Source organism: Oncorhynchus keta, chromosome 37 (assembly GCF_023373465.1).
Source record: "Oncorhynchus keta strain PuntledgeMale-10-30-2019 chromosome 37, Oket_V2, whole genome shotgun sequence".
Lineage (NCBI taxonomy): Eukaryota > Metazoa > Chordata > Actinopteri > Salmoniformes > Salmonidae > Oncorhynchus > Oncorhynchus keta.
Window position 1 is genome coordinate 8052588 of NC_068457.1, and position 10000 is coordinate 8062587.

The window sequence follows — 10000 nt, forward strand, 5'->3', positions numbered from 1 at the left end:
CCATCATGGGTCGACAACAAGCAGGACTCCGTAACCCAGAAGGACCCAGTCACATAGGGAGGGAGAAGGGGGGGGGAGAGGAAGGAGTCAGAAAAGGCACTGTGAACTTTAATAGACCGAGTGGGTTGAGGGTGTGAGTGTTAGGGTGTGTTGTCTGTCTGTCTGTGTGAGAGACTGCTCTCCCGCTCGGCCGGTCTTCGTGCGTCTGTTCAACAGGGCCTGGGGAGGCGGAGAGCTCAGGTCAATAATCACATCTGAGAAACACTCAGTCATCGCTTCTAATCCATGACAGGCGAGAGAGTCCACTCCCAAATCAATTAAAACCTAATTAGGCTCTCAGTTCCTTCTCGGGCCTTTTATCTTTTGCGTACAAGCTGTAGTGTGTGTGTGTATGTGTGTGTGTTTTCCTTAAGCATGTGTCAGTTACAGCCCAAAAACACGCATACTTTGTACACACACACGCGCACTCATGGATTGCTAGCTTTCTAAACTTCACCAAGGGAGCTCTGGCGTAAACCTCTTAGAATAGCCACCGTGGTGTGGCCTTTGGTAGGAAGGTGTGTGAATTAGTGAAGTTTGATCCTGGGCCTGCGCAGGCTTTTGTTCCAGCCCAGCACAAACGCACTTCACTCGACTCATCGGCAAAATCATCAAGCCCTTGATGAGTTAAATCGGGAGCGTTACTGCTAGGCTGGAACAAATATGTGCACTCCCTGTGAGGTTCCCAGAACCATCGTTGATGGACACGGCTCTCAGACTATGTCAATCTAAACATTCCTGCTCCCAATGACAGTGTATGGGGCTGTATTATTTGTGTGTGTGTGTGTGTGTGTGTGTGTGTGTGTGTGTGTGTGTGTGTGTGTGTGCGTGTGCGTGCGTGCGTGCGTGCGTGCGTGCGTCACACACAGACCAGTGCTGTGCTGAATGAAGGCTGCTGAAGGCCTTTCATTGTAATTAGATGTGAGACTGTTTCAGCGGCTCTTGTTTGACGTCTCCGTCACATATCCAAGAGAGGGAGAGTGGAGACGCTTAGTCATTATCCGTCCCAGGAAATCCACCGTGGAAAAGCTGAAATTCACTATTTTCCTTCATCTGCTTGCTCTGCCCTCATGTTTAGCATCACATTATAAGTGTTTGACCCTTTTCCTGACAGGACAAATGTGGCTACAAGCTGATAAACAATTTGACATAAACAGGTGCATTCCTGACTATTGACTAATGCCAATACAGATATAAGGTCTGCCAAGCAAAAACCTGATTTAAAAAAAATCTGTGAAAAAAAGTACAGAAATGGTTTGCTCACTGGGAAATGAATATCCCACTAGCCAGTGACTACTGTTTGGAGGTTGTGACCGCAACTGTGAGCTTATTACAGTACTATAGACACTATGTCCTGGGATTTCTTATGATCTTCTATGTAGAAGAACACACACACGCACGCCCGTCATGCAAGCATACACACCGTACCTTGACCCCTCTCCCAGCTTCATAAGTGTCAGCGACTCGTTTTTCTGTTGAGTTGGCTAATTTGGGAGCGGCAGGTGAGGATTTGTCTGGGTCCAAGTTTCACCTCTCTCTGTCACTGAAATGACAGTTAAGAATTTGGGTTAATAGGTCTTAGGTCAAAGGTCATTTGGACTAGAGTTCAATCACATTGAGCCCCAAAGCTGTTTTCTTCTCTATTCTTCTCTTTGTCCTTGGTTTTAAGCTTGAATCATCCATTCAACATTCTCCTGAAATCAATACATCCTTCTCAAAGCATCTCTTTTAACATATGCATGATTAAATAAATCCATAGGTACGTTGTCCATATTAGGACAGCCTTAGTTTTGATTAGACCAAAACAACTCCTGCTGAGATGGAATCAATTCCTGCTGAGCCTGAGGCTGTCCTAATACGGACACCACGCATAAAAACATTTCCAGGATTTTTCACGAAATTCTCTGTCTCATCCTCAGGTACGACTTCATTGAGATCCGTGATGGCGGCTCGGACTCGGCTGAGCTGCTGGGTAAACACTGCAGTAACATCGCCCCCCCAGCCATCATCTCTTCTGGTACCGCCCTGCACATCAAGTTTGTCTCAGACTACGCCCACCAGGGGGCTGGCTTCTCACTGCGCTACGAGATCTTCAAGACAGGTGAGCCCATTATGTCCGGCGCTTCGTTGTTGAGCCGTTTTTAGTGGTTGTTATTTTGGGAGGTTTTCATGATCTTTAAGACAGGTGAGTGAATTCTCTAATTCTGCCCGGTGAGCTCTTATTTGGGGTGTTTTGATTGGTTGTTGATCGTTGGGGGGGCGATGTTATTGGTTGTGTGATTGGGACGTTGATGTTTGACTGGTTACCAATAGGTTGGGATGGAGACATATGCAGAGAGACTTTGGCCAATCTTAAATGGACACCAAGTTGTTGCCTCTGAGATTTCTATTTATTCAATATTTAATGTGCATTTGGAAACCTGTGGACTGCTGTTGGTCAATGTTGCCCATGAGGTGCTAACATGGCTTTCATCAAACCATGTAAATGTGATCTAAGTTCATCCTAATACATTTTTGGGGTTGAAACCACAATGGTGATTGAGAGAGATTGATTGAGAGGGGTTACAGGCGGTGAGGAGATGATGAGGAGGAGGGGGCAGGGTGGGGGAAGAGGGATTGAGAGGGGTTACAGGCGGTGAGGAGATGATGAGGAGGGATTGGAGGGGGCAGGAGATGGTGGGGGAAGAGGGATTGAGAGGGGTTACAGGCGGTGAGGAGATGATGAGGAGGAGGGGGCAGGGTGGGGAAGAGTGATTGAGAGGGGTTGGGGGAAGAGATGATTGAGAGGGGTTACAGGCGGTGAGGAGATGATGAGGAGGGGGGCAGGGGTGGGGGAGAGGGTGAGAGGGGTTACAGGCGGTGAGGAGATGATGAGGAGGAGCAGAGTGGGGAGAGGGATTGAGAGGGGGGCTACAGGCGGTGAGGAGATGATGAGGAGGGAGGGGTGAGGAGGAGGGAGCAGAGTGGGGGAGAGGGATTGAGAGGGGCTACAGGCGGTGAGGAGATGATGAGGGGTGAGGAGGAGGGAGCAGAGTGGGGGAGAGTGATTGAGAGGGGCTACAGGCGGGGAGGAGATGATTACTGGGAGAGGGTAGAGTGAGGATGAGTTGGGATTTGAGTTTAACCATGGTGCTGGTGGTGGTAGTCCATAAGAGGAAGTGTATTTGACATACAGTACACTCACTGTACTGAGCTATACTGATACGCTCTATATTGAGCTGCTCTTTGCTTGTAAGATCCCATTGACACGGATTTGTTTGGGTGGGATTCGGGTCGTAGTACCTCCTCTGTTTCCAAACATTTTAAAACTTGATTTGAACGTGGCCCAGTTTTGTTATTTAGCTATTGTTATTTAGCAAGGCCACCAGCACAATGATATAATGATGTGATAGGGCTGGTATTATACACACATACCCATCCATTCTGGTAGAGTGTGTGTATGCTGTTGCCATGGTTTTAACAAGAGCCTACTATGCATTTGGGGTGCAAAAACAATGGTATGTGTGTGCGATATGTGTCCGTGGGTGGTTACAGTATGCTTGGGCGTTATAGGATTTTGTTTGTGTCTAAGTAGGCGTATAGATGTGTGTGTGTGTGCGTGCGTGCTCTGTGTGTGTGTCTGTGCCTGTGTGTGTTTCTGTGCGAGAGAGATCGACACGCAGAGCACATGTTTTGGAGGGCGCTGTTCTCTCCCTCTACACCCATCATAGTTGTTTGTTTTAACATGTCAGGTTCGGGACAAATCGCTCCACAAACCCCAGTAGTGTGCGAGTTCTGGGAGAACATTAGAGACTGCCAGGCACAACCCCCAGTGAGAGAGCTGTTGTTTATTTACATTGATGTTTGTGCATGAGGGATGTGTGTTCTAGTCTTATTTGTGTTCATTTGCCGTGTGTGTGTGTGTGTGTGTGTGTGTGTGTGTGTGTGTGTGTGTGTGTGTGTGTGTGTGTGTGTGTGTGTGTGTGTGTGTGTGTGTGTGTGTGTGTGTGTGTGTGTGTGTGTGTGTGTGTGTGCGTACACATGTTCTCGTCTTATTTAAGTGTGCGCGTGCAGTGTGTGTGTTTATGCATCCGTCAATACACAGCTTGGAGGCGTGTCTGTCCGGCTGGCGGTTGTGCTCAGCCAGAGCCGGACAATTCAGTCCTACATTCGCTGCTGATCAGGGTCGTGTTCATTAGGGCACACAATGGGAAAACGTTTCGAAAACAGTTTGCAACTGAAACTAAAATCAGTGTTTCTTATTGGGCAAGTCCAAGATAATAGTCCCATCCGGTTTCAGTCTGTTTTCTTCCGTTTGGTGCCAAATGAACATGACCCTTGCAGTCTCTTTTCCTAGACTGCCAACAGCACCCGAGGTGAATGAGGAGGAGTCTGTTGTAGCTTCACTCAGAGAATACACTGTTAAGTAAGCAGAGTGTGTGTGCAGACATGCATATGTGTTTGTGTACCTCCCTTCCTATGTTCAGTGCCAATAATGGATACAGGGATAACAAACAGCAATAAGATATTTGACTTCTCACCCTAAACTGTATTCCCTGATCCATTTTTCCCTGAGCCCCCAACCCCTCCCCCTGGGGGAGCGTGTGCCCCAAAACAACAACCCTCCAACCCCACCCCACCCGCATCCCCCACACCCGCATCATAACCCCACAGTGGTGAAAGTACACCCACTGCCCTCCCTCCCCCATTATTGTTGTGCCCTACTTTTCTCACACACACTGGGGTATTAACCCCTCATACCAAACCAGCCCCCCCACTCCGCCCCTGTCATGTGACTGTTACTGTGACGCTGTTACCACGGCTACAGCGGGAAGACTTCCCGCCAAGCGACCTCCACCAGCCTCCAGCACTAGCGCAGCCAATCGTGATTGATCTTTCTGTGGTTCCCCCTTGGGGTCATGGTTGACTCTGTCCCCCCTACCTCGGTCTGTAGGGTCACCTTTGGAATCCAGACACACAAACACACACCCCTCAAATATATTTCAGCAAAACCCTTGGGTTGACTCCAGCGAGGGTAGGCTGCGAGGCAGAGAGGGCGAACGGTAGAGTGGGAGAGTCAGAGAAGGGGAGTGTCAGAGGTTGAGATGTGCAACAGACGTGCACAAACGTGGAGGTGAACTCTCACAGCATGAGGTTGCACGAGGAGGAGGGAGACGAAAACAGGAGCAGGGGGGAGAGAGGGTGAATGAACAGGCTACGCACATTCCTCGTAGGGATGGGGGGAGGAAGGAATGGAGCGTGGGAGGGAGGGAGGGAGGGAGGGAGGGAGGGGGGATTCCCTGACAAAATGTGCAGAGACTACTCCGTCTGGCACTCGAGCGGAAAGCGCCCGACGCATTTCTACCCAGCAACTCACCCCTCCACTCCTCCCTCTCTCCCTCTCCCCCTCCTCAACCCCCCGCCGGCAGACAGCTCTTGCCAAATGGCTGCTCGTGGTGAAATGTGCAAACCAGGCGTGTGTGTGTGGGGAAGAGGGGCTTGTTTTTGGAATGTTCATATAGTTGAACTAATAAGGACTAACAAAAGGGAGAGAACTCATACATACACACCATCTCTCACACACATATTTGGCATGTGGCGATGTCAGCGTGTGCGAAGCTGGTGGTAACACACACTGGGCTAATATAGACAATGCAATGGTGTGATTGAAGCCCTCTTTCACACACACACACACACACAAACACGCGTGCGCACACACACTTTCATTGACAAACACATACCCTGTCTATCATATACCACAAGACCTATGTAGAACGTAGTATGTGTTTTCAGCCAATCACACACACACACTGACACAGTGTCACGCATCTTTCACAGTGTCACACATGTTCTTCTACACAAACACACACACACACACACACACACACACACACACACACACACACACACACACACACACACACACACACACACACACACACACACACACACACACACACACACACAAACACACACACACACACATGCATTGCCTATTCAGTGAGAGCCAGTCAATGAGCAGTAGTAGACCTTGCTGGAGAAGTGCTTTGGCATGCATTCTTGTGTGTGTGTGTGTGTGTGTGTGTCTCTCCTCTCGTCCTGCGGTGAAAGGCAGCAGTCCTCATCTCCATGAGGTCTATAACAGTGTGGTCGGCATAGTGACTGGTTAAGGCAGGCATCACACTGGCCTTGCCTCTACTCGTTAAACGAGAGGGTCTGACTGACCAATGGAGACACAGACACGCGCACACACACACATACATGCACGGAGGGACACACACACACACACACACACACACAAAGGCCTTTGAGAGAACATTCCAACACTGCCCCGTGGTGATGGTTGGGGTTGTTGTGAATTACGGGTAGACCACATGTGGTTGAAGCACGGTCGTACTAGGTCATATTAGATCTGGAGGGGGGGGGTGCTTGTCTGTTTGCTGTTGCCTCTGTATTCCTTAGCAGGCCTCTTCATCTTTGCTGCTCTTTCGGCATGCCCTGCCCCTCAACAATGTATACACAGTACACCTCAAGGACATGTCTGTTCTATACCATTGCTGTTGGTAGAGCTTTGAATAACAAGAGAGGCGGAGGATAGAGAAGAAAAAAAGAGAGAAACAGGGTGAGAGGTGGGAACGCAGAAGAGGTTGGGGATTGTAAGGTGCAAAAGTATATTTGATAGGTGCTTTGAATAAATGATAAATGAGAGAGAGAGAGAGAGAGAGAGAGAGATGCACATCACAAATCATGAATGTGCGCGTCCATAAACACTCAGTAACTCAGGGGGAAGTTTATATGGGAGGCACATCTGTCGAGAGCTCAAGGTGAGCCGCCCAGGGCGCATAAATCTGCATAGCTAATGAGCTGCCGGGCCGCTTAGCGAGTTTACTCCCGTTTGATTTGGCTTGTGTTTTTCTTTTCTCTTATTCTGTTGAAGCAAGGGAGTGAATGCAGAGCTTACTGGGTTGTGGGGGCGAATATGAGGTTTATGATGAGGCGTGTGTGTCAAAGGTCAAATGGGGGTGCTTATATTTGTCCTGTTTCGCTGCGTGTACACGTGGGTAACCTGTACGAATGGAAATGTTTTTTTTTTTTTTTTGCATATCCCAACTCCCCTGAGACACCCTCGGAGAGTGGGGTCACGGCCAGGGATCAGCCATTATTGACTGCGACCCTGGACCAATTAGGCTTAAGTGCCTTGCTCAAGGGCAGATCGGCAGATTTTTTTCACCTTGTCAGCTCTGGGATTTGAACGAGCAACCTTAAGGATCCAGGCCCATTGGTCTAACCGCTAGGGTACCTTCCGCCCTGTGCATGAGAGTGCATGTGTGTGTGAGAGTGCATGTGTGTGTGTGTAGGTATGTTGCACAATGAACTGCGACTGGATTCTATTATTGCTGTCTTGCAGTGACAAATGTCTCGTCATCGATAAAATGCCCTACTAGTAAAAAATGATTGCTTTCCTGTGATAAATGTCTCATGTCTGTGTCCTGTGTGTGTTCTCCATAGGATCGGAATTCTGTTTCCGGAATTTCACCAGTCCTTCCGGAGTGATCGAGTCCCCCGGCTTCCCCGACAAGTACCCCCACAACCTGGAATGTTCTTACATCATCATAACTCCGCCCCACATGGACGTGACCTTGACCTTCTTGACCTTTGACCTGGAGAACGACCCCCTGCTGTCAGGAGAGGGAGACTGCAAGTACGACTGGCTGGACGTGTGGGACGGGCTGCCCCAGGGTGAGTGCTTGCCAGACACATACACATACGCATGTGTACACACACACACACACATACACTTTCATACACACATACACACTGTATGAGGCACATGCATGTGTTTGAACACAAACACACACATACCCACACACATCGTCTACAATACCGCAATGGAGCTTTTCCTGCGGCCTTTGTCTCAATAACAATCCAGGAACTAGCCCCTTCCTGCATTAGCCATCCTACACCTCCCAGGACGAGGCTTTTCCCATGACTTCTTTCCCATTCATCCCCTTCATCAGGCCTACTTCCCCCTTGCTTCAATCTGCCCTTATCACACAGCACTTTCTTCCTGTTTGGGAATGGGGAGTACGGTGAAATTGCCCCTAGATGCTGTTCTTGGGTCAGTTTAGCATTTTTTCTCACGAATGTTTAAGGTTAGGATTGGGGAGGGGAAGCTAATCTTAGATCTGTACCTAGGGGAAATGTCACACTGGAAGCGAGAGTGAGAGTGCATGTATGAGGGGTATCGGTTGCCGTGGCGGTGAGGTCGCCCGTGGGCGGAGTTACATAACGCACCATAGCTACATGCTAGTGGTATCAGGAGAGATCAGGGAAGGAAGGGAAGGGGAACGCTAGTGGGAGAAAGCTCTGGAGAGCGGTGTCAAAACGCTTCGTGTCTACCGCTGGGGCTGGGAGCAAGATGCTGATAGATTAGTAGAGAGAAGAATTTTGATTCTCACTTGCTCAAATATTTTTTAACTTGAAATGGCCAATACAACAGCTTCAATGCCTCCTCATTTAGGGCCAAACGACTCCCATTTTCAATGTGGTTCAAATGCTTTGGTCAATCACACAAGCTTAGTAGAAATGAGTCTTGGGAGCGGTGTACTTTTGTATATTATGACCCATGTGTGAATTACATTACATTTACAGACTTGAACTTTACAGGCTAAAACTAAAGTACTGGGCATCAGGTTCCCTTTCAACTCAAAGAAGAGAGGCAAGATTCATTGAAATACATTGAAATTCCAATTCAAGAATAGTTTATTTTTATTTTTTTTAAACAAGGGATTTTTCATGACTTGAATTAAAAATTTCAATGAACTTCCTTGATTGACTGAATTGACGTGGAATTGAGCCCAACCCCATCGAGCACATTAGTCGAAACACTGGAGAGTCTTTAGATCTGAAGGAAAGGAATGGAAAGCTGATTTGGGGAATCTTCCGGAACGTTGTGTGTGTGTGTGTCTGAGAAGATTGGGTGACAGCATTGTATAATCTAAAGTCTGCCCTACAGTGGGTCTTAATCCCAGCCTAAACCACACGAGATGGAGAGACTCACGCTGAGACACAGACCTTCAGCCTTTTCATTAGATGCTTACTCCAGTTTAAGCCTATGTCTGGACCAAAAAGCACTTTCAATAGAGACGCTCACATTCCATCAAATGCAGGGATGCTAATGAAACATGTTAAAATCCTGCAATAAATATATAGAAAATAGGAAACCGCATCCGAGTTGGCTTTTTGCAGGAATAATTCTATATCGAATAAACGTGCAAGGTTTTATTTTATTTTGTGAAATAAGTATATTAAAAGGTCCACAAGTATTTTCTTCGACAAGGTAAAAATCTGTCGCTCTGCCCCTGAACAAGGCAGTTAACCCGCTGTTCCCCGGTAGGCCGTCATTGTAAATAAGAATTTGTTCTTAACTGACTTGCCTAGTCAAATAAAGGTTAAATAAAACATTTAAATCGGTTTATTTTGAACACTGAAAACATACTGTACATGTTGAATGAAGATCCCTCCTAACTATTTTTGTCTGTGTGTGTGTTTCCAGTGGGCCCTCTGATTGGTCGTTACTGTGGTACTAAGATTCCTCCTGAGATCAAGTCGTCGTCTGGTCTGCTGTCTCTGTCCTTCCACACGGACATGGCTGTGGCCAAAGACGGCTTCTCAGCCCGCTACAACATGACACACAAAGAAGTCAATGACAGTAAGTAGCCCGCCGCTCTCTCTCTGTCTGTCCGTCTGTTTTCTCGTTCTCCTGTTCTCGCGTTCCATATCCCTTTCTGTTTCTCTCTTTCCTTCCATCTCTCGCTCCCTCTACTGTCCTATATGTGTCCTATTGCCCTCGTAGGCACTTTCTCTCTCTGCCTCTCTCTCCCTTTCACTCCCTCTTCTCTCTCTTTCTTTCCCTCTGGTCTCCCTCCGCCTCTAACTCTGGTCCCCCTCTTTCCCCCAAACTCTCTCTGTCTCCTAACCA

The 10000-nt window shown here is 48.0% G+C and overlaps 1 protein-coding gene across 2 annotated transcripts in view; it reads left to right on the forward strand.

The window, feature by feature from the left end:
* The window catches only part of LOC118369970 (neuropilin-2-like), a 67799-nt gene that overhangs the window by 18260 nt on the left and 39539 nt on the right, over positions 1-10000 (forward strand). For both annotated transcript variants that reach the window (XM_052499049.1, XM_052499050.1), the window contains exons 3-5: positions 1959-2140; positions 7528-7758; positions 9575-9730. In XM_052499049.1, the coding sequence (XP_052355009.1) occupies positions 1959-2140; positions 7528-7758; positions 9575-9730 (569 nt within the window). The remainder of the gene's footprint in view (positions 1-1958; positions 2141-7527; positions 7759-9574; positions 9731-10000) is intronic.